The sequence below is a fragment of the Hirundo rustica genome, chromosome 3 (assembly GCF_015227805.2).
Source record: "Hirundo rustica isolate bHirRus1 chromosome 3, bHirRus1.pri.v3, whole genome shotgun sequence".
Classification (NCBI taxonomy): domain Eukaryota; kingdom Metazoa; phylum Chordata; class Aves; order Passeriformes; family Hirundinidae; genus Hirundo; species Hirundo rustica.
Window position 1 is genome coordinate 70587211 of NC_053452.1, and position 25846 is coordinate 70613056.

Below are 25846 nucleotides of genomic sequence, written 5' to 3' on the forward strand. Positions count from 1 at the left end.
CTGGAGATGGTTAAAGTAATTTTTTCATAAATCTTCAATAAATCTTAGTATTGCAAATTCATGTTTAAGTCTGGAAAATACTAATATAATTTTGATGATAACTGTAAGTTGCAAACTAAAATGAACTGATTTTAAAACACAATCAGATTTTTTCCAGTTTAAAAAATAAAAGTTAATCAAGATCAAGAGAAATCCACTGTTTGAACTCTATAAAAATGAAAAGCTTAAGTGCTCAAGTCTATTTGAAGAAACCAAAATATTTTCAGATGATGCTGTTCTATCTCAAGGAGCTTAAAGCATAATCTAACACTTGTAGATGTGCAAAATGCATCACCTATTGCATATTTTGAAATATTCTGGTTCTCTTCCAAGGCAAGAGAATTCAAATGACAAGGTCAGACAGGCAATGACACTAAGTTAATTTTGATCTAATCCAGAACTGACTACAAATGAATGTGAAGTCATTCCATTTTATGTGAATAAGGGAATTCTTCAATTTTTTCTTATTCAGAGTGAAGTTATTAACTTCAATTTGGTTTTGAATGTTGTTTGATAAGGCACAAAAACTAGCTGTTCGAATTGTTTCTTATCACAAAAAAACTCTGGAAATTAAGCATTTTATCACTGAATTGAATTTCTTATCCAGTGATATGTAATAGCTAAATTTAAAGAAAAACTCTTGACAAAGAGCAGGTTAAGATGTTGTGTTTCAGTTTTTCCACATAGAACTCTATGCATATTCTGTCCATTCTCCAGCAGCTTTCAAACTTCCTGTCCTACTTCAACAAATTTGACACCAGAGAACAAATCTTCAGCAACCATATGATGTTCTGTAATGGAGCAACAGGAGATGCAACATGTCAAAATGGAGAAGCAAGACATTGAGGGAAAAAATACAATGTGTGAATGGATTTAACTTCAGCACTAAAAATGCAATTTATACGATATTCGTAATACAGAGAATCTGAGCCTACAGAAGCCATTTGCCTCATATCACTCATATTTTAAGAAGACACCTGGAGTTTTTTTATTATTTGAACGGAACAACTGCAAAAAAAGTTCCTAGATGCACATTTCTTCTCAAGTCATGGTGCTTCAAAAATCAACACACTACCGGCAATATATTTATGAAATATATTTTGGTCAAATACTTTGTTTTTCCACAGTTTTGGCAGAAAAACTCCTGTCACATGGAATAGAGACAGGCGACTCCATTCAGTACTTACATACAAGATGTTCACAGTCAGCCTAGGATGATATTTGTTGAATTCTAACTAAGCTTCAATAGAGACAATAAAGGAAATGAAGGATAAGCCACATATTAAAAGTGTTGTTCAAACGCAGACAAGAGCTTTCACTGCAGCAAAGAGACTTACATACTGGATAACAGAAAAAAATAAATATCAATAGACGATGGTAGAGATGTCTCAAAAAAGAGAGTAGAAATTTTCAATGCCTGATACAGTTAGATGGCTCAAAATCCTCAAGCAGTAAATTCTAACAAGAGCCATCCTCAGATAAAGACAGCTTGGAAAGGAAAAGCAATGTAAAATAACATATACACTTAAATGTGCAAGGAAACAGCATTCAGCAGTTTATGGAAGTATATATCCAATAAACACAGTCAGTGCACAACTGAAATTCGAAGAGTACAGTTTAAAAAATAATAGAAGCTAGCCAGATAGCAGCTGAACTCTAGAGATATTGTGATTGCTTCAAGCAGACCCTATGTTTCAGAGAGAAATGCATAACAATTGTCTTTAGCAATCCCCACCAGCCCAAATTGTTATGTTGCCATACGAAAGATCAAATTCACCCAAACAGAAAATGTAAGTGCTGACAAATGCTATTTTTAAAGGAGAAGGCATTCAAGTGCTTCTCAATTAAGGAACACGGAGTATTTATTAAGTCTTGACAGTGACTCTTCAAATATCTTGTTTTTTGAATAAGCATTACTATATTTTGCATAAATATTAACAAACTCTTAGGTTAAGCAACATAAAATTAATCAGAGATGATGCTGGTTTCAAGTCCTCTGTTAAGGAAAAAAAAAAGATCACTAACATTTTTATTCCTGTATTGTATGATTTCTGCAAAAAATCCACTGTGGAAGAATGGAGAAATCAGATAGGGACTTTATTCCCACAAAAAGGATCTAGCAAGAGAATGTGTAACACTGCCATCTGGTGATTGTGCAATTATACAGTTAAAGAATGAAGAGCTGGTCCCAATTAAATGGATTACTTCAGTTACCAAGAGATAGCAAAGCTTCCTTCAGAGACCACCGTGATAATCTGAAGTGTTTTTCTCCTCCAATATAATTTGCTGTCTATAACTGAAGACATTATTTCTGTACATCACTGGCTATTTGATCTCTTGCTACAAGATGCAGTATGTTACCAAAACTTTACTCTGAAGACATCGATCACAGAAGAGAATTTCTTCAATCATCCCTAAAACAGAACTACTCGTTCATGTGTCCATGATGACTGATCAATTAACTCACATGAAGGAAGTAGTGCACACAGATTTGTTGAAGGAACTGATATGAGAAAGTCACACAGGAATTCAAGAGAAGTAGAAATTGCTACTTTTCTTACAAGAGGAAGAAAACTGAAGTATCTGTACTACTATAGAAGCGAACATAAACAAGTGAAAGAGCAATCTCAATAAGAGACAGCTGTCAGTACTGACTCCTCTACAAAACACAGAAGAACTTCTTAGAAACAGCCAGTCTATTCAAATAGTACAAAGCAGTTTTGCTAAACTTCCATTTGTACTGAAAAGAGCAGAGATATGAGAGATTTTTTTAAAGAAAGCATAAAATGTAACATTTTCCTTTCACACATTTGCAAATAAAACCCTTGATTAAAAAACCCTAAATTTATCTGCAGGCAAATAATGGAAGAAAAATATTCCTGCGAAATTTGTGGGCAAGTTCAGAGAGTAGTCAAATCCTGCGAATAAACTAAATAAATCCTTAGTTTTATTACTAAGACTAAAAAAACAGACAAAAATCACCAATAGTAATGTGATGATGTAAGCGGTTTTCTCATATAATTTCCAGAAGTACAAAATCCCGTGCTTATAAATTAATAGAGAATTAAAGAAATCTGGCATAATTAGCAGACAAATCTAGTGCAAACACTATCTCAGAAAATTGTCCAGTGTATTTTCCTATGAAGTACCTGGAAGTTTACAATTAAATCATTCGCTTAGCATTACATCAATAACTTCCAAGCAAACACCAAGAATCTACCTGGCAAATCCTCGATAAACACAATACCATCCCCCAGTGTTTCTAAAATACATGGGTTTAAACAGTTTTAGGGCCAAGGATTAATTTTCAGAGCCACCGCTTATCAAGGTGCTTTGTATGTGAAAACAGTTTTGAGCCTGCTGTCTTCAAAAGATTCAAAAAGTGTTCGCTTTTGCAACTGCTTTTTCCTTCCATTACTGTTCTTCAAAAACACTTTGTCAAAGAAACACAGCTGTATTTCCCTACACTTTTTAAAAATGCATTATTCTTGTAATAAAAAGCTTTTTGTAATCTCCTAGGGTATTGCAGAACCAGCTTGTATTTATTATTTCAGTTTCAAGAATTTAGGTAGAGAACACATTTTTATCCGTTTACTATAGTATCCAGAACATTGTCAGCACAAGTAGTAATGAGAAACTGGTTTATTAGGCACCTAAAAATATTTCTATAAACTTCAGAATCTCTAAAGCCTTTAAAATTGACTACACACAAACAACTGTGGTAATTAAATTAGGTCCTGAACAACTTCATTAAACTTCTTAAAAATAAGTCTATTGAAATATAGGTACAACTCTGTCAGTAGCACACAGGGTTACCTTATCTCCTCTAATTAAATTTTTAATTTACCCTTGAAGTACATACTTTTAGAAATAAAAGTAAATGCTGACCTGGACTAATAAGTGGCCCAACTTGTAGAAATATGTGTCGTGTTCTTTTATGTTATTAATCTGCTTCATTAATTCCAGAAACATTTCAACAGCTCCTTTGCTGACCATTTTATAAAGGAGTCTATCCTTTTCAGACATGAATTTTATAGCTGCCATGCAATAGACAAGAGCTTCATTGTTTGTTTGTAGATCTTCATTCCACAGAACCTGCAACAAATAATCTAAAACAAAAATCATTATTCAGAAAGTCTAATATTAAAATTTATAGTTAATACAGTCCAGTCATTAAAGAGATTAACAACTGGAAAACACCCTCAGATTGAACTCTTATATTTCTAATAAGTGGGCTAGAAAAATTGGATATTTGGACTGAAACCAAGAAACAATTATTGATGAATAAGAGAATGGGCCCAACCTTTGTTCTCCTAGACTTCAAAAAACAGAGTAAGCTGTAAACACATAGCAGGAACCATTGAAATCCTCAGTCAAGATTTGCAAAAATGGTGTGTGCCTGAACTTCTGTGTACCAATTCAGACTATTTCCTTAAAAATCAAATGTCTTAAAGCATCTCAAACGGAGCACTAAAAAGCACAGGGGCCTAATTCAACTCTCACATTTGAATCTGTTCATAGCCTTTTTAGATTTGCTTTTCACGTAGGTAAAGTTGACATAAAAGTTTTGTTTTGTGCAACAGTGTCAGACATTTGAAATGTTAAAATTTACAGTTAACACAAGCCCAATGTATCTTCTGCAGTCAAATTGAGATATTCTGAATTTAGTGGGGGTATCTTAAACAAATGAGTAACCTTAACCAACATTGTACTGTTGAATTTCTAGTAACTGATTCAAAGAGATATTTCTGCTTCCTATGTTCCATTCAGTTCCAGTTGAATAGAAACATTTTCCTGTATCATTAAACTGAAGAGACTTTAAAAATTTTTTCTGTCTCAGCTGAAGCTGATAGTCTCTCCAAGTATATATGTATATGAATGAAGTATACACTCTAGGCTCTTATCCAAACTCCCACCCTCACCAATTAAATCACTTGGGTTGTGGAAATGTGAGAGCTCAGTTTCAGGCTCCTGCTCTGCACAGTATTAAACAGGGTCTTGAACAGTAGTTGTCTACTCTGGGATGAAGGATTAACTTATTTCTTCTACTGGAGCTGCTGCACTGCACATAAATTGTTCACAGGACAAAAGAGGAAAAAGAAGTTGAATCTATAACCCAGTGACTGCAACAGGAATCTGGGCATTGTGGTGATAGGCCAGGGTCACGTCTTCTCCTGGGACAGGTGGGTGAAACACAGCGAGTGAATGAACAAATAAAACACCTACCAATGTTCCAGCAAGTGAAAGAGGATGGAAATGAGAGCAAAATGAGACTTGTTCAAATGATGCTGTTCTCTACAAAACTGTATTTTTCAGTATCCAAAGTCAACCCAGCTGTTCTGTTTCCTGTGAGTCCTTTCCTCACCACTTGAAAGGCCTGCCTTTATTTCTGACAACAATTGTGTACTAAACTTTAAAACCATGAATACTCTCTCCTATTTAAGGAAATATACACACATGCCTTAACCAATACACGTGCAATAACTGCTTGCAAGATCGAGGCCTACATTTATAAAACACACTACAGTTTTAATGAAAGGAATAACTATCAATCAATACTGAGCATCATTCGCACACTTTCATTTTCTTCATACGTAATTTTCTTCACCATCTTCATATTTGCAAGGGGCAGGGGGGTGTGCATGACACAAACACTGTTAAAAGCTCAAAAGAGATCTTAGAGACATTGCTGACAGTTCTCCAAAACCACTGGCTCAATGTGCAGCTATTAAAAAAATCTAAAAAAGCCAATGACTTTTCTCAGGATCTTCCCTGATGACGACCAACACCACAGTCAGAATTATTTAGTTTCTATAATATTTGGTCCAGACACAGCTTGAATTCTATAGACAGTTCTGTTCCATAAATCTCAAGAAGGATCCACTGGAGTTTGAGAAGGTACAGAGAGGGACTTAAAAAACAACTGAATGACACAATATCTGTTCAAAGAGCTAAGAGGCTGAGATGCCTCAGTCTTGAAAAGGAGAAGACTGCAAGACTATCTTATAAGTGATAAGACTGCATTTTAAAAAATCCTGGAGGTTAAAGGTAAGCTGACTGTATAAACTCTTACAAATCCTCCGAAACTACAAACAGATTTAAAACAACACCCAGAAAATTTCTGGAACTTGTTCTACAGCATTGTAGAAGCAGACAGAATCAGAAAGTCCAAAAAGGCAAATTAATGAACAAAAGACGTATAAACAGAGACTAAAAAGGGATTGGGCAGGGATGCACCATCCCATGTCCCTAATAGAACAGAAGAGTTCTGGATGCTGGAGTGGTGCTGGGGAAACAGATCACAGAAAACATATGGGCTCCTGTGCTCCCCCTAAACAGCATTCCCTGTACCCATCATTACTTAGACACAGAATACTGGTCTGAACCAACCCTTAGTTTGACCCAGGCAAGGAATTTTCACTCTGTGACTAAGTTAACTCTGAAAATGTTTTTTCAAAGAGAACAACTTTAACTGTTGAATTTCAACATCTAACTTACAGACAAGAAAGAATACATACCCAATAATGTATCATTTTGAATGATGGAATCATTTTCTTTGTTCCTACAAATTTTAAATGCTAGCTTGCAAACGCTAAGAAGATTTTTTCCATCTACTTTCATCTGCAAAGAAGTTAAAAGACATAAAATCAACTAAAATCCGCATGCAAAAATGCACCATAACATTCTACAAGTTCAGACACCATAGCAAACTTGTATTCTCACATAACTATTAAATTACAGCTAAAATCCTAACAATACATTAAACCAAACTGAAGATGTATACAGAATTAAAGGAAACTGAAATACCTGAAACTCAGGTATTTTAAACTCTATTTAGCAAACTTTTAGCCGCCTTTAAAATAACAGATATTAACTCTTAATGTATTAATATAAACAAGTGGTATATCAATAACTTGCAGGATTTTTTCTCCAAGTCCCTTACAGAGAAATTCTGCATGGAAATCAGTGATTTGGCATCTACTGCCCTACCACGTAGACCACCAGTACATGTCATAATGAAATTTACTCTCAGCTATCAGAAAAACAAGATCTGATGATGAGAAATCTTGAAAGGGAAGTAAAGGTGGTAAAAATACAATGACATATCTCTTCCTTTCCTCTGCATTTCAAGGGCAATTTCTTCTAGGTTCATGATTTTTAAAATACTACACAGAAAAATGTCTGTAAAGGAACTTTTTTTTAATAAGCACCATTTAACATCTCAGTGGTATCTGAGTACATAACAGTATTCCTGAATAAAATAACTTACACTGCCTTACAGGAGAACATGACTCCCTCAACACACACAAAAATTACTCAGATGCCTACAACACAGTGTTAGTGGCATCCTGTCACCACTGACTGTCCATACATGTTTTGTAGAACACGAACAAAGAAGTTCTAAAGCACAAAATTTAATTCTGGGTTTTAACCAGAAATACTAAAGCAAAATATTATTTACATTTCACTCATTTTCAAATTTCAAATACCTTCCATTTTGGTATTTTTAGAACAAGGTCAAGATACTAATCAGAAACTAAGCTTCCTTTCCATGTATGCATTTTATAATCATTGGGTTTTTTAAATCCCTGCACGTGTATCCCAGTTTAGGACACTGTGTCTTTCCTATGCCTATACAATATTCCTGCCACTGTGTCCGGTTGTGTCCCCGCTCCGGGTGGGAGCTGACCCCCAGCTAGCTCGGGTCAACACAGACACAAAGTTTCCAGTTCGTTTTGGCTTCTCGGCTTAGCAGCTGGACCCAAAGGTGACAGTCAACAGCAGCAGAAGAGAAAAGGCTGGCTCTCAGCTTGGCAGGTTAAAAGATGTTTATTAGCAGAGATCTCCAAGCTCCGAGGCGAGCGGCTGAGAGCTTCCAGGCTGAGAACCCAGCGGCTGAGAGTTTCCAGGCTGAGAACCCAGCGGCTGAGAGTTTCCAGGCTGAGAACCCAGCGGCTGAGAGCTTCCAGGCTGAGAACCCAGCGGCTGAGAGAGCCTCTTCCTCCCTCCTACCCCCGATAAGCGGGGGAGGGTCCCAGGGAGGATACAACAAGACAACAAATCAGGGGATTCAGGGGGTAACAAGGTGTGCCCACCCCCAAGCTTCAGACCACTAAAATCCAGAGCCAAAGGAATTTCCCCCAAGCTACCTATCACCTGAAGCCCTCTGCCGGAGATTTCACAATCTGGGAGGGACCCCGGGAGTGATTGACAAGCTGCCCCAGAGATGGGGGTTGGGGCAGAGGGGATGTTACATGTCATGTGAGGTATGGGATGATTGACACAAAACACCTTATTATACAGACAACACAAAAGGGATACAGAATTGGGGATACAGTGAAACGAACCATAACATAAACTTCATACAAAAATCTAATAAAACAGTTCGGCACCACCACATGCCACCATACACCCACTGTCCTATTTTGTGCCCCTCCTTCCTCCCCCAGACATAACTTCTCTGCAGAAAATAGCTACAAGTGCTGATCTAGATGGATGGGAGACCAGTATCTCTGTGGTAGTAAACTGTACTTCGGAAAGGTTTAGTTTAGACACATTTTACTAGTATGAAATAAAAAATTAAATGCAAGTTGTAATTCATGACTTTGAGCATTACATTCTACCAAAGAGCATTTCAAAACACTTACAGCCAGAATAATCTTTGCCAGCTTCAGGGAAAGTGGATCTGAATTAATGTCTACAAGTTTATATAATGTCTTCAGAAGGATGTTTCTTCTTTTGAATCTTTTTCCAAGCATATTTCCTTCATCCAATGCTTGATAGAGCTTGGTACAAGCTCGACAAAGGTGTTCTATATCATCTTCTTCTTGAAGGGTGTAGGAAGGGAGAGAAAAATAAAAAATAATTACCAGTGCCACTTTATCCAGAGCATCTCAATACATGAAGAACAAAATAAAGAACAGGTTGCACAACAATAAAAATTAAGACTCCAAACAGATGTCTTCACATGATAATGTGATGCGCAGAAATAATTTTATTCTGCTTTTTTTAAAAAAAAAAGAGACTCAAGCCAAGAAATCATTGAGCAAAAATAATGCCTACAGCTGAAATGAAACTCACCTTTGATGCTTAATAGTAAGATTGACCAAATGTCTACTGGGAAACTGTGTCTCTGAAAACCTTCTTTAAAGCACTCCACTAAACATTAGATGTGAAAAGGGGAGAGTTAAGGAGCATTTTTCTCCCCATATAGGTAACTTTATACATCAAACCTTGCTGGGATTAAAAAAAAAAGTGAATGTAAAAACTTGCTGGAACTCTTCAATGTAGAGGTGCAAGATACCTTTGAGTGGAATGTTGTCCTATTGACAAAAAAGTGATCTACCTCCTCACCCAAGTCCCTGAGACTCTGTTTAAAATACACAAAAATAAAACAGTAAATGATTACAAAATCTGCATCTCAACACAATGGAATCATGTGCATGTTTACAGAGAAAAAGAAAAGTCTTGTCTATTTTTAAAATTGAATAGTGAATTTAAAAAAAAAAATTCTTACATTTGCTTTTGTCCGTAAGGTGACACTTAGAGAGCCCCACGTAAATCCACCTGACCTGGCAGTATAAACTCTGCATTTACTCAGGGTGTACTTCACAACTGAAATAGAGTCATATTCAAGGAGGGAAAGCACTTGTGATGACATATGTATGGACAGGAAATTACAACAAAAAACATGTCTGAGGCCCAAACCTGTAGGCATATTCAAGGGCCAATCTCTCAGGCTGAGAAGTGCCTGGAAGCTCTCAATTTGCAATCACCACACTCAAGGAACAGCAATGACTATTCCATTTCTACTCCCATCATGACAGAAACTTAACAAAATATAGCACGACTCTAAATGCTCTGCTCCAGTAAGATATGAAACAGGAGTAGCAAGGAACCAAAACTGAAAGGTTTTACACTCCATTTCATCAAAATTAACAACAAAATTATTCATCACTCATCCCATGGGGCATTTTAAAGCTTAACCTCCTGAGTATTGGAATGTAACAAAATTAATTTTTTCTTCCTCTTGAAAAAGAGAATTTGGGGTTTTTTTTGTCATATTACAAACAACTCAAGCACATCATATTCAGAAGAATTTAGGCAATAAATAAATTCCAGGTTAACTTCAGATTTGTTTTTGAATGGAAAGGTTTCTGAAAATATTTTTGCATGAGGAAAGTGAAGAAAAAGGCTTCTCTATTAATATATCAAAAACTAAATACAACCTAAGTTCACGTGCAGGGAATTAGCTAAAAGGTACGAAGAAAATGTCTGCACACGAAATTAGAAAATATTGAATTACCAACAGACCCACTCAAAGCATTTCAATTATGGAATTCAAATATTCATTTTTATAAGAATTGTGCAGTAAATAGTCAAAGAAAGCAACATATCACACAGTTTCAGGAGGCAATGATGCAATTCAGTTACAATTTGTGTTAGTATTCAAGAAGTAGCAAAACTTGGATTTTAAGCTTTTTGTAGTACTACATTCAGTCAACTGGTAAGAAAGTATCATTGGATAATATCATCTCTTATTAGAAAAACTAAGCCAGAATAAGGTTTCTTAAAAAGCTGAAAAACCTCCAATACACTAAACAAATCAAGTAAAGACTGAGGAAAAGGGGCATGAAAATGGATTTTCCTTAGCTACGACAAGGGAAAGACATGATTAGATTTTTACCTCTAAATTTTATTTTGGTTAGGAATAAAGAACATCTCACCACACAAAACAACAACTCAGTGGCTGATATTTGACAATCTCGGCATTAAGCAAGGAAAATGTGAAGTTACATATCTGTTTTCAAATTTCCTTATCACCGTTTTCTATACATCAGTGACGGATGTGGGATTGAGAATCCTGTCTTTTTTAAACAATTACACATACTGGAAATCACTCAGCACTGTACAGGTGTTTCATACTCATCAACATCTGCAAAACTACGCAAAAAGAAGTTCTAATCTGTATCTATATATAGATATATCTATATATATATCTAAATATGCTACAAACACTGATAAGATCCTGTAAAACAGAACTACTTGTAAAAACAAACCTACTTTCTATATTCCCACCATTCAAAAAAATACAGTGTCTACAGAAGGCAATTGAACAACTTTTTAGATGAAAAACGGATTCCAGAGTTTAAACTTTCAAGCTATACTTAATGTACTCAATTTTGCTTCAGTATTCTGAGTCATATACATACTTTTCTGGTGCATCTAAGACTTTAATTACAAATGGAAATTTTCATTAAGATTTCCTTAGTTTTTTAAAAATGAATTGAGACCTCCAGTACAGTCTGTGGTTAAAGCAGTGAATCTGTGCAGTACTTTGTTCTTAAAATTATTAGCTCAACCCTGACTGCTAAGCTGGCAGAGCTAAGTTGTCTAAAATGAGGTAACTTAATCAGACAAGACAAGGTCTTTTCTAAATCAGTTTTGGGGTTTTTTACAGGATCATAGAATGGGTAAGGTTGGAAATGACCTCTGAAAGTCATCTAGTACAACCCCTGTGCAAGGCCACCTAGACTGCCCAGGCCAGTTTACACTGTGAAGTCACCGAACATATGAAAGTGTAAAAGGCCACATACTCCAATTACTGTTATTATTTTGTAGTAAACACAAATGAGTCCCATGCTTCCTGCAAGAAACAGTATAGAAAATACACCCTCTCAGAGCAGTGCTACCCACCTTTTTCCAGTTCATGCAGAATTGGTAGAATCTTTGTATGCCAAAAGAAATCTTCCTCCTCCCATTCATTTATTCTTGTTTCATCCTTCAAGCCTTTAAAATATATTGAAAACAAAAGTACACATTCAGGGAAGGTTTCACTTTTTACAATAATAAATAGCTACAAATACTTTATTCATCAGTCAGAAAGAATCTAAAAATGTCACGTTTTATATTCTGGGTTATTCTATGAATTCAAGCTTTTCTTTTTATTTACATGTTCTCAAAAACAAACATTTCAAACAAAACTAGATGGTTAAGCGGTTTGATATGTAAAGCTGTACAGTAAAGCTTTTGTTTGCTGACATTAATGTTTCATTTGATCACTGAATTGGAAGGTAATGACTACTTGAACATCAAAGTGTCCTACTATTTTTCAGCTCTGTGTTCACGTGACAGCTTGTTACTTGTTTTTAAAAAATGCATACTACAGTCCTCTAGGATTGTAGAATTTTATCTAGTACACACGCATGACATTACACTAAGCCTGATTAAATGACTGTTAGTTATTACATCCTGTTAGCAATTCAAACTACTTCATGCAATTAGTTATGCAAACTTCATGACTAAACTTCAATAAAATGTATGTTCCTTTCCTGTTCTTTATTGCATTCAGCAGTTTTTTACATGGCAACCTCTGAAATGAAAAGTAAACTACAGATATGTGAAAGACATTTTGCCTCCAAAAAACATCAGAAATCTTCAAGGCCACCAACTCCCACTCTTCTTGGCCACCCTCAGCCCAATATCCCTGTCACTGAGAAAAAGCTACTCTTCACTATCAGAAATCTTGTCTACTTACCAAAGAGAGTTTTTAAAAATATTTAAGCTTTTTTTATACTTGGCTTCAAAAGGAAAATACAAAACAAAAAAGTATTGCAGACATCAAGTCAAAAAATCAGTAGACCTAAAAAACAGTGGACCAGAATTTTTCTGGAAACAGGATTGGGAGCATGGATCTGTTTTCAGATTGGACAAGGAAGTTGGTGAAAACACAGTGTATTAAAAAATGGAACCCAAGATTCACTTTCATATGGATGCAGTATCACTGGGAATTATTCTGACTTGCTGAACATCCTTTACACCCCCAGGTAGTACTTTGTGAAGTGACAGAATTTGGCCTTGACCGCTGGGCCACTACAGATGGAGAGCCATAGGTTCTGTGAGACTCGAGACGTAAAGGATCTAACAGTCGCTTACAAGGTGCGTGTTTGGAGTTCAAGATTGGGTTAAGCTCTTTACCTAGCAGGCAAGTTAAGCTGTTGTAAAGATAGGGTCTGGTTTGTTGTGTTGGTTTTGCTTTGAGGTTTTTTTAATAGGGAAATAAAAATCACACAACTCTACTAAATAACATTAGGAAAGCCATTAAGACTGGATTATACACATTTCTTTAAGAGACAGATTGGTCTGAAAATCTCTCCTGTTGCTCATTACTAGCTCTTGCATTTAAAGGACAATGAAAATTCTTAACACAAACATGAACAGACACAAAAAATACTACCTGAGAACACCAATAATAAGAGGTTTGCATCACATGAACAGCATCTCAGACCTTAAAACAGTGACTGTCTACTGGCATTACTAAGAACAGTAAAACAATTTTAAAACTTCCTATTTTAAAAGCTTGCTCTTTAGAAAATAATCCAGACTCTTTTTTTCTGTTGTTCTATATTAAATGTCTACCTACATCATACACATTATCTATCAAATATACCTATGTCAAAAGATTATTAAAAAAAGCTACTATTTCATAAGTAATACACTATATTTGCTATATATATTATATATAAGTACATGTTATTAGCAAATATTATTATTCTTATTATTTTGCATACCATTTTTATTTTCTAGATCAAATGAGTTGACAATCTTATTTAAATTGATGAGTAACCTAATCAATAAAACACTATGCAGCGTTTGCAATGAAGTGAAAATTCTGCTCTGGAGAATGTAAAAGTACATCTGAAATGAGAACAGTAGAATAGTGTGCACTCTTCCTTCCTGCCACAAAACCCACATATTGACTCAATTATTTCTTTTATTTTCTATCTGTAGCTACCTCTCTTCAACTGAAAGATGGGACTGACTTTTTTAACTACACATATACTTAACTTCATTAGGCAAGAAATAGAAAACATCAGGCATGCATTTGCAGATAGAGCTAAACTTCTCACTTAAAAAAAAAATTACCAAAGCCATTTAATTTTCAGTTCAGAATGAAAAGTACAGATGTTTCTATGTACTACTCTGCTTCACTTGTCTGATATTCATCAGAAGAATACAGCAAACTGAAAGTCACAATGGCATATTTTTTTTAAAAAAGTATCTCTTATACCTAAGTAAAAAAGAAGATAATCAGCTTTTACTAATCAATATTAATCCTAGCAATAAGAATGACCAGATAATACATGACTATAAAGAAAAGCAACATTACTAAATTGTATGTGTCTCAGTCCTGGGAGATTTTTTTAAGCTGCTGATGAAAAGTTAGGGTACTAGCTATATTTAAAATATTTCAGAAGCTGTCCAGAACTTTCTAACAGAGCAAATCACAATTCAACAGAAAAAATACTCAAGCAAATGAATGCAGCAAGTTCAAGTTGGTTGTCTCAGTTTCTCATAGGTCTTAACCACTGCTTTGCATTCTGGTCAAAAAAAAAAAAATCACTAATCAGTCTACATTTATTGGTTGCTGTTTTTAGCATGTAAATACAAGAGCCTTAGCAACACTGAGCATTCAAAAGCTGAGTACTGCCTGACTTATAATGTTTAGCCTTTTCACTGAATACTGAGTGGCCATGAATAGATCAATATTAGAACAGTCTACCTCCTCTCTAAAATGCCAAAGCGTAAACACAATTCATATCAGAAAACGGAAACAATTTGTAAATGAACACTTCACCCAGAATCTCATTGTAGAGAAGAAATGATGGAGAATTCCTAGTGCTATCCCACTCTTTACTGTGGGATTATAGATGAAGCACACAACAAACTAAGGAAGCTACATAATGTTAAGAAAAGTAGATGTAAAAAGAAATAATCCTAAAAAGACACTATATTTTCAGTGACACCAATAAAATAGCACAAACAAATTAAAAGGCTTATATGTATACTAACTTGCATGTCACAGTAAATACTTTCTGCTCCTCATAGGGAAATGAGAGCAGAGCACAGTACAACCTTTGCCAGAATGATCTGGAATAACAGAATTCCTCAGTTCTACAAAAACAATAATAAAAAATAATAATAGCACAGTAGAAACTTCAGGCTTCCATACCAAACTCTCAAATACGCACTTTTGATGTATGAAATGTGCCAGCTATGAGGAAATATTATTAAAATCTGTTACGGAAAATTAGCAAAATGCATCCCTACACAGCAATCCAAAATCTGTTTCTTCAGATAATACGGGCTGGCATAGTTTTATTAGTTTCTGTGCAACTATGACAGATTACAAAAAGTGATGGGCAAAGAAGGTATTAATGGATTGACAAATTCTTAAGCTTAGATATAGGAAAAGCAAGATAGAAAATACCAACAGATTTGTAGAGTGAAGCTCTCTTGAATACTGTTTCTCTTTACTAAGAACAGTAAGAAAACCCAGTATGTCTAGAAAACCAAAAATATTGTTCAGTGAATAATAAAGAATAATATTGACAAATCACAAGAATTAGATTATTTCTTTTTGACTGCATTCCACATTTTTTGAATGGAGATTGAAACTCCTGGTACCTGTTACTCTCCTCTTCTGGCCTGTCGCCCTTGGCTGTGATGACTTTTTGTCAGGCTCTTTCATCTGGTCACTAAAAGATACAGTATGGACACACAAAAGCATAATCAGAAAACTGTGCTCAAAACGCTTGTCCTTTCACACACATTGAATTGTGCATATTAATAACTAGTTGGAAAAGCTGATGTTATTTTACTAAGTTAGTAAGTTAGCAGCTCATTAAAAGTTACATATAAATACAACCTCCTCCGGTATGTATTACAGAAAGCTCCTTCAGAAATACTGACATATTCACACCACAAGAGGTCACCATTATGGAACACAAAAACGAAAGCATTTCTGCTTGCTCAATAAACTGAAAGATGAAGCAAACTAAATTCAGAAAGAGACAATTTCTATTTCACCATCATTTACCATTAAATGAATATAACACTCAACTAGCTTAAAACTGTAAGTTCATTCATTCATAAGAACAGCATTTTTTCCTGACAGGATTAACACTTCCAAAACATTTAATGAGAAGACCTTTCAAAGAATCAAACACTTGAGTAGCCTTTAAAGTATATATTAGAATTTCTGGTCGGCCAGTGAAGTATTGCTAACTGCATAGTGGTCACCAGTTCTGTTAGTACAAGAAACAGGCATGTTGCCATTTCTCTTGTTTTACAAAGTAATGCCATAATTCCTGCTGATTTTATGGTCAGTCTTTCTTTGGACAGAAGAAACTACTACATATATCTATAATAAATTTATTCATTTATTCTGTCTGCCTAGCTACATACTCAAGCTGCACTGATCTGAAAGAAATATACAAGATGTAGACTCTCTGCTATCAAACTGGAATCCTTTCTCCTGTACTAAAGAGGGAAGTCTTAATCTATGTTTTCTATTCTCAGTGCATGTTTCATTTAACACTTCTTATTCCATTTAAAGTTCATGTACCAATACAATTTAATCTCCTGAACTCCCTTCTAAAGATGACAGTAGTGTGCAAGCAATGTTACTTCAATTTTTTTTAACCAGGTAATTTAGTTACTCTAAGGCTTAAAGCTAAACTGTTGTTTAAGGAGTTTGCTGGATTGGTGCCTAAATCCTGTCTGTCAGTCCAGACAGAAGATGTAAGTCATCCTATCAACAGATGGAGACAGAATAAAAGACAAAGCTCTTGCAAGATCAGTTCCCTACAAAAGGGACTGGATAGCTCACTGTGATCATTCAAAAATTTCCCAAGCAATCGCATTACAGAAGAACAGTTGCTTCATTATCGCTAACAGTGAATAATGCTTTATTTTTACAGCATGAGGATTTAAGTGCTCCAAAATCCAAATGCTTACACAAACTACCTTGAAATTATTTCAGCTCACATATAGCAATTTATACTCCTCTAGGGAAGAAATCCCTTATAAAGAAAAAAGACGAGTGCTTGCATCTCTAAAATTGTCTGACATCTCTAAGAAAGAAGGGGTTTAGAGCACACATTACAGACAGTTCAATGTATCAGTAGAAATAAAAATTTTATTCCATTTCTGTGGATGCCTTGTCCTACAAACTTTAAAAGTTTCAGAAATGTTTCTACAAGTTTCAGCCACCCCTGAAATCAAGACTACAACTTGAAGGGACATTGAATTAGCAAGAGAACAACTTCAGTCACCTTATACTAAACATAGCTGTATTCAGAAATCAGTACCTTTAGAATTGTGTATAGGCATGATGATACTACATGTCTATATGAATATGGATGTTTGAATTTGCTTTCCTCAGAGAAAGAGTTTTGTAACTATATCCTGTCTGTGCCTCTTCCCTGAAAATGTAAATCCAGGATGAATCCAAGAAACTCAACAAAGACAATCCTATGAGTTTTGTTGGAAGCAAAAGCAGATTAATATAAAAAGCCACTGAAGCAAAGGATGAGTTAACTTACCAGATAGAAACACCACATGTGCAAGATGCAGAGTAAGACCACATCAATTGTGGATGAAAAGAAGTTGGGTTAGAATCTACTGATTTTTAAATACCAGTATTAACCAGTTAGGCGACTTAAATTAATAGGAAAGCAAATTGTTCTGTGAATACCAGCAGTACAACCATCTATACTTTCGGGAAACATCCTTGTAAGCCACCCAAACTTCCATTATTTTTAGAAAAGAAATACACTGAATACCTATATAAATGGGAATGGCTGGTGGGCACTCATCTTTAGGGAGTATGTACAATTTAGGAATTCTGTGAGAGATTATAAAATCCATTTACATATCTTTACCACTCTGCCAACTTAATTTTAGTTGCACAGACTTTCAGTCCATTACCTTTACATTTTCATTTAGGATTGAAACTTATATAGAAGTATTTATTAAGAACAATGCAGTTAAAATATAATCAACCTATTCTAAAAAATAAGTCACCTACTATTGAAGGGAGCTGGCTTGTCAAGAGAGTGGTTGCCTTGGAAACAAAGTCAATTGGCAGAAATCTGATCGCCTGATAAGGGGCTCATCAAGAAATAAACTGACAGAGGCTCTGATGATTTACAGAAGAAAAAGAACCTGGCAACTGGATCATTTTTATCCTTCTCACATAAAAGAAATCACAGTAGCCTCAACGAAGAACACCGCTTTCTTGAATGTACACAGAGTATGAGGACTTCCAAAAGTGAGCCTGTACTGCAGTAGTGTGGTGGGTTGACCTTGGCCGAGATGCCCAATCACACCACTCTCATCACTCCCCTCCTCAGCAGGACCAAGGGTAGAGACAGGATGGAGAAAAACCCACAGGTCAAGACAAAAACAGTTTAATAAAGCAAGAACAACGGCCACTTGCAGAAGCAAAGAAAAACAAAATATTTATGCTCTAATTCCCACCAGTAGGAAATGTCCAGCCTTTCCAAGGAAGTAGGGCTTGAGTACGCATAGTGATTGCTCTGGAGGACAAACCTCATAATAATAAATGCCCCCTCACTTCCTTTGTCTTAGCTTTCGTTGCTGAGCAGACATCATATGTTATGGAATCCCTTCGGTCAGTCTTGTCCAGCTGTCCTGGTTATGTCCCCTCAAAAGACCCTGCCCACCCTGAGCCTACTGGTGACAGGCTTACGTTGGAGAGACAGCGCTGATGCTGTGGAATGCTGCTCAGCAGTAGCCAAAAGGCTGGTGTGTTACCAACAACACCCTTCTAGCTACCAATGCAAAGCACAGCACTGTGACGGCTGCTCCAGGGAAAATCAACTCCATCTCAGCCAGACCCAATACGTGTTCAGTATTTTCCCCCGGTGAAAGAATGGATAATTAAGTGAAAGCTGCATTTATTAGCTGCATGTTTAGACATTTACACTTGCTTGTTCTTGCCATGAGCCTCTTGATAATAGTAAATCTGCAAACTCTCACCCTTCCATGGTATTCCAGGGAAAACTACATTCTTATGAACTATATCCCTGAGGCAAAGAATTGAACTAGTAATCTCCAAAGAAGCTACACACAACAGCAAGGTTTGAACCACAAATGCAAAAGTAAGATCCCAATGAAGGAACACTGCTAGGGCTCCTTCCTCCTACAGCGCCTTAAACGTCTGAAAATTTGGCTACCTCTTTACTGGACAAACAGAGTCTGGAAATGGGCCTGAATTTTGTCTCACACTGTCCCACAGATTTAGACCTGTAGCATCACCCCTGCTGCAGTTTTGGTCCAAGAAAGGTGTTATTTTCCTTGACAAATTCCTGGGCACAGGACACAGATAAGCGGAGGTAGGGACATTCCCAGACACTACCTTGTGTGTGGGCATTAAAAATAGGGAGGTAATTAAAAATAGTTTCATGGTATTGACATAAGCCCTGACACTGCAGATAGCCACCAAGCCAGAGACTTATTCCTTTGTTTAATTTTTATTAATTATTAGTAGAGATGTATCGCTGGTACCCCGATTATTTAGTTACCAGTTAAGAGGGACATATTGCCTAATATTAACAAGTTAATGCTACTCTACAGAATTGTATCAATCAAGCACCTGTGGTGAGCAAGGCAGCAAAGCTCAACTAGAACACAAAGAGAACACAACCATCTTTTCTGAACTGTCCAGCTTCAAGGCATTCCCTCTTGACATTACCCTCTCCTCACGGTAAGGATCCTGTAACATTTTACATATGCTTACATCTTTGAGAGGTCAAACTAGATAACAAAGTGGGAGAAGAAGAGAGAAGCACAGTAACTGAGGTAGTGTAATAAAGAATGAAGAATATACGGGTTACTTTTCAGAGAGAAGAGTAGGAATAAAGGGGAATAAGAAAAAGATGAGGGCAGTGGGAATGGAAAACATCATAAGCCCCATAGTATCTCCTTCTGTAAGTACCAAGGCCTCACACAACTTTGCTCATCCAGCCATTATGAGCCTTTCCTTCTGCATCCATGTAAACTGGATGTATGGACCCTCTCTTAAAGTAGAGACAGAAACTGGGACTATCCCATGTAAGCCAGAACCTGAACAGATTCTTAAAAAGGCAGAGAGCTACTGACACACATACTGTGCACAGCATGCCCAGAGTAAATCCTGTAAGGAAGCCCTAGATGGTAGACACGATCTGATGTCTGGAAAAAGATTTCTTTTCCATTTTTAAACATGCCCTTTTTACTAAGCCAAAGAATTATGAGCACATGATTTCTACACATCTATAACTGCAGAGTCCTTTCTATATCTATAAAACCACTATTCTTACCTTTAAGTTAGTTCCTCAGAAGCAAATCTAAGCTCCATATAGTTTAATTGTTTTACCTTAGAGCCCTTTTACTTTTGGTCTTTATTTTGTTAAGATAAACAAACCTTTTTTCTTCCATTTTCCCCTCACAGTCATTCAGTTTCTCACCAATGTTCCTTCATTCATCCCCTTCAGCTTCCATAAAATTCCTTTTTCTAGTTCACTTAAAACCCAAAAATGTGACTGAAATTTTTACAAATTTTATTTTCGATCCTTGATCTATCAATGTTTTCAGGTCTGCAAAAGTCTAGGAGAGCAATTTCTAACTTTTCACAAAGCTCAAAAAACAGTCTAGGCACTGCAGTAGATGCAGACTGTTTATACATAAATACAAGCCCTGAACATATGATTTTACCAACATACATTGTGTGCATTGGAAAGCCAGACATGATGTATCTACACCCAAAAATCAAGACACTTCACTAAGTCTTAGGAAGAACAGATTTCAAGCAATGCTAAGCAGATCCTGGGGGCCTGTTCAGGCAAGCCAGACGTATCAAAATGACTACTAGGCACAAAGGTGTTCCTACAGACTAGATCAGAGTTCAGTTCCCTTGATTGTGGATAATCCCTACACAGACAGACCATTTAGAAAGAATGTTATTTGAGACTTTACTCACCTGTATTTTCAGAGTGTGACTACACATCTACATTGTAATCTGGGTTTATTTTTATTGCTAGCACTGTTCAGGATGGCATGCCTTATATTGATAAGGATCATTTGGCTATTTAATCAGCTGAATGCTTTTCTTTCAACCCAAGATTCACAATTTCATATGGACAACAAAGGGAAAAGCTGCAAGGAGGCGTTGTGAAAGTATATACAACCAATAAATCCTTAAAAAGAACTGTCACAGGTTAAACAGTTTTTCCAGTTTTGAGTGCTTGTCATGGGGGAGAAGAAAGAGCTCTTGTCACACAATCAATGATGGTGTCACTACGTACCTTCCCTCCAGGTACTGAAAGATGTTGATAAGAACCCTTGCCAAGCCTTCTCTTCTGCACGCTAAACAGTTCCAGCTCTCAGCCTTTCCTCATATAAAGGATTCCTTCACATCTTAATAGCTGGATTCCCTCCAGCCATTTCATACCTCTATTGCATCAGGGAGCCTGGAGCTGGTCCCAGCAGCCCAGGTGTAGTGGAGGTTTTCAAGACGAAAATGAACAGGGTGCTAGATAATCTCATCTACTGTCTTTTCCACAAAAGATTGGACCAGATGATCATCTGAGGTCTCTCCATTCTGAGCTGTTCTATGAACTTGGTATACACCAGGACCTCCAGATCTTTTTCTGCAAAGCTGCTTCCCAGCTGGATCACTCCCAGTATATAATGGTGCCCGGGGTTTTTTTCTGCCCAGATGCAGGACTTTGCATTTGTCTTTGTTAAACCACATCACATTCCTGTCAAATCATTTCTCCAGCCTGCTGAGGCACCTCTGGAACATCCTCAGGTGTATCAGCCAATGGGTTGTTCATCTACTGACTGCCAATTAGCACTTTTTCTAAACTATTCAGAACTGTTGAACAGCCCATCAGACCTCTTGGCAGGAGCACTGTAGAGCACTGTGCAAAGATATATAGAGATCTAGACCAAGTTTACCAGGGCACAGCCAAACTCAGCATCTTTGTCTCTAAAAGAACAATAGCAGCTCCAGGGCAAGTTAAAGGAGCTAATGGTGATCCTGGGAATTAGGGCACTAAGGACAATGGAGCAAACCCTGAGTCAGCAGCAAGGGACAAAGCAGAGCAAGGGGCTAAAGGCAAAGAGTTAAATGAGGAGCTGCAGCAAGAGGAACTACAACGGATCTTCTCAGAGTAGATTCATTTACACAATGCTTTTAGGAGCCACTGCTTCAGAACACAATCCCCTGCTACCACAATTCTTCCACTGTAAGTGTTTAGTGATCAAGAAACAAGAATTCTAACTCTAAACCTAAATTACTGATGTTAACAAGAAGACATTGCTCTGTAGACTTTGAAAGGAAATATAAACAACATCCCAGTATTTTTGCCAAAGCAACTAGTAGGAAGTGTTTTTAGCTTTCGGCAAAATGAGAAAAATTAGTATTTTGTTTTGTCATTTACTCTCACAGAAATTAATTTTTCCACATACCAATTAACATTTGCATTTCTCATTAATCTCTTTATTCCAATTTCATTATACTATCCAGACCTTTTATGCTGCCAGAAGGACATCAGAATTAGTTTCTGGCATTGTCTTTCATTAGTTGAATAGTAGGGAATATGTTTTTGTGGTTTTTTTATTACAAACCAACTGATTTCTTCCTGACCCATAACTTAGCACTTGAGAAGCACCCTATCCTTTTAGACAAAGAATTGACCTTCACTGAGCCACTTTAGAGAATCTGTCCCAATTTTGCTCAGCTACCACAGAATCTTCCCTTCTGTGATGTCATATGAGGGATAAACAAGACAGATAAACACAATCTGGGAAAAAAGCCTCAAAGAAAAAAAAAGAAACAAAAAACCACAGAATAAGCTCAATTTTTAAAGACTGTTTTCCTTTTCAAAGAAACAATGGAGACAAAATTACTTGCAGACAGCTAAAAGAGATATAAAATAAAGTATTAAGCCAATTACATAGAACTTGAGTCAGTTTTATTTCTCAACCACAAAACTTCTCAAAAGCATGAAAATAATTCAAAAACTAGCAACACAGATGTCCTGAAATTATTTCAGGAATTGTAGAGGATTATAAGGAACACCATAAGAAGAGGAAAAAAAAAAACAAAGGGAGTGAAAACTATAATCAAGTGTAAAACTGATACCACTGATATGAGAAAGTGTAACTAGTAGAAAGAGAACAAAATTTGTGAAAATATATTGACAAATAGACCAACTACACTCTGAGTCATCCTAAAGATGAGTAAATAACAATTCTATAAACACAGTCATGGGAGTACTCAATTCTTATGAGAACTCCAGTGATAAAAAAATTACAGCATTCCTTATTTATACAGGCTGTTGATAAAGAACCTCATGTGTTAAACAGTATGACTTAAAAGAACAATCAAGTTTGATGAAAAATCTCTATCCTTATCCTTTTTATTCTTCACAGTCTTTGCATGTTCTGTCCAATATTGAAAATATTAACAGTATCTATTTGTGGCAGAGTATCTTTAGGCAACCAGACAACTGACAGTCTAACCACAAAAAATATCTAAAACACTAGCCTAAATATATTTGAGTCTGCAAACCACACCCTCATCATCTTTCTAACCTGAATCTTGCATAAGCATTGCATTTATAAACAGAAAATAAATTAAAATCCATTGTTACTACAGGTCTACCTGGACTGAACTGGCATTCCTTCTTTACCCTTTGCATTCCAGAATTGCAATTCAACTGGTATTAAGGACTCTCGAGACCCAGATCTTCCAGATGTGGAGACCAATGACACTGGCCTGAAACGAAGTGCTAGAGTGGAAACACTCTCTGGAGTACATGGTAAAAATGAACCTAAACTCCACCATCTCTTTTGTGAGCTAAGAGACCAGAGATAGCAGTTACCCCTTACCCTTTTCATTAGAAGTCTGTAACAAGTTCTGAAAAAAAGGAATTCTTATTTCCCAGTGTTCTACCAGTATCCCTTAACCCTATACCAAACCAGGCACTTTCTTGAAAGGTTAGGTGTCACAATTTGGAAAACACTGTAGAAAGCTCTGTGAAGGATTTCCCACCACTCAATTGTTTCTTTCTGAAATCAGTGGTCCAAATAGCCAGTGGAACTGAGGCAGAAATAGATAAAGATTAGTTGGAAGTGGATTAATTTTCAGTTTCCCTGTCTTTATGAGAATTCCAGAAGTTGTCAATATAAATAATAATAAAAAAAAAAGAAAAAGCAAAAAATACTGAAAAAAGTCTTGAGAATCAGCTACACCATACAACAAACCAGTAGCCACACCATGTCACTCATTTCGAAAAAATCATCCAGAGCAAAACAGAATAGGTGTTCCCCTCAGGAAAAAAAAAAAAAAAGAATGTATATTTTCACCACAGATGTGAAGGTAGTTTAAGCAACCAAAGAGAAGTGATTTCCAGTGGTCCCCTCCAACCCACCCTATTCTATGACTATATGATTCACTCTATCATTTAACCTTTTCTTTTATCATTCCCTATTGAAATATTCCAAAACTCTAAAAACCACAGAAATGAGAAACTATTCTCATGGAAGAAGAATACATTTGAAGGATACTGCAAAACAGGCATTTAATAAAGAGAGCAATGATGAGAGAAGACAGGGCACAGTATATCTTCTTTACAGCACCTGCAAATACTTTTTTAGCTCTTTACAAAACTCACTTATTAAAAAAAAAGAGCAAGCCACTTGGGAATGAACTGTTTGCCTCCAAACTCTTCCTCACTCAAGGCACCTCTGCTTTTAAGAAGTCCTGGAATGACATCTAAGTTTTCAGAATATTGAGAAATTGGAGAAAGGAAAAAAAAAATCATCATCTTTTCTCACCAGGGAAACTGTTGCTCCTCATCAGCAAATCTGCCATCGCTGTTGACACTTCTGTTGAAATACATGAACGCAGAAAACATTTTAGAAGTTTCACTTCCATAGCAATCACAAAAGATGGCAAGGCACAATGGTTAGAGGAAGATGTAAACAAAACTGAGCTTCCTTATGATTGCCAGAAATTGTTCCTAGCTTTCCTGAGGCAATATGTCAATAAATTCAATCTGCTTCAATTAATATACCCATTCTATTACAACTAGATTGTTACTTGCAAAACAGAATTGCAAACAAAATGGCAAATAACTTTTCCCCTCAAAAGGTCCTTTTATTTTTTCCCCCAGTACATTTATAAGGCAGTTGTGATTTCATTAGCACTGTTTATTCTTCAGTCTTTGGGACAACAAAAGAATGTGAGATAGAAAGTGATCAAGTCTCTTGCTGGAATAAAATACCTCCCTTCTGTTCTCTTTAAATATAATAGAACTAATGGCAGGAATTTGCCATGCTATTTTGCCATGCTCTACTGTTCCCTCATTAGCAGAAAAACAGTTTTATTAGGGAAGTTATTTCAGTACATATATAGGAAGTGTAGGGAAAGGGGAGTAGGAAGTCCCACACATCTTCTCCTGTATGAAGTGTACTATTTCTACAACCCTCTTGCTTAATTCCTGCAAGGGTCTTAAATCATTGTGATACAGAATTGAGGTTGACACCTGCTTCATATAGAGAATAACAGGACACTAGATAAAAAAAGATTTCACATTCCTTTAAGCTTTCATCCTGTTATTCCTGAATGCAATGTACTTTAAATAGAAAATATCTTGTAACCCCACAGAAGATGCCCCAAGTATTTATGATACAGAACTAGATGCAATCTAACCTACGGTTCTGGAGCCTTTTACATACAACTACCATGAAGATCAAACTCAACAAACTATATGGAAGGCTAGTTTTGTGGTATCTTTCAACTGCCTTGTCATATGAAGAATAACAGCTCTGAACTCACACAAGCACACAGAACAAGGTCTGCCTGACTTGTGTAGTATTATAAACAAATGCTGGATCAATGTGTTCACTGGTGTAAGTTTTAGGAAGGAGTTAGAAAATATGAGAGCAG

General features: G+C 36.2%; 1 protein-coding gene across 5 annotated transcripts in view; it reads right to left on the minus strand.

The window, feature by feature from the left end:
* Positions 1 to 25846, minus strand: part of ARMC2 (armadillo repeat containing 2) — a 69761-nt gene that overhangs the window by 34112 nt on the left and 9803 nt on the right. For 3 of the 5 annotated variants that reach the window (XM_058420059.1, XM_040060303.2, XM_040060291.2), the window contains 6 exons: positions 24733 to 24783; positions 15508 to 15578; positions 11737 to 11829; positions 8688 to 8866; positions 6558 to 6660; positions 3928 to 4148 (listed from right to left, as the gene is read on the minus strand). In XM_058420059.1, the coding sequence (XP_058276042.1) occupies positions 3928 to 4148; positions 6558 to 6660; positions 8688 to 8866; positions 11737 to 11829; positions 15508 to 15578; positions 24733 to 24783 (718 nt within the window). The remainder of the gene's footprint in view (positions 1 to 3927; positions 4149 to 6557; positions 6661 to 8687; positions 8867 to 11736; positions 11830 to 15507; positions 15579 to 24732; positions 24784 to 25846) is intronic. The other 2 variants (XM_058420060.1, XM_058420061.1) reach the window with 2 other exon arrangements.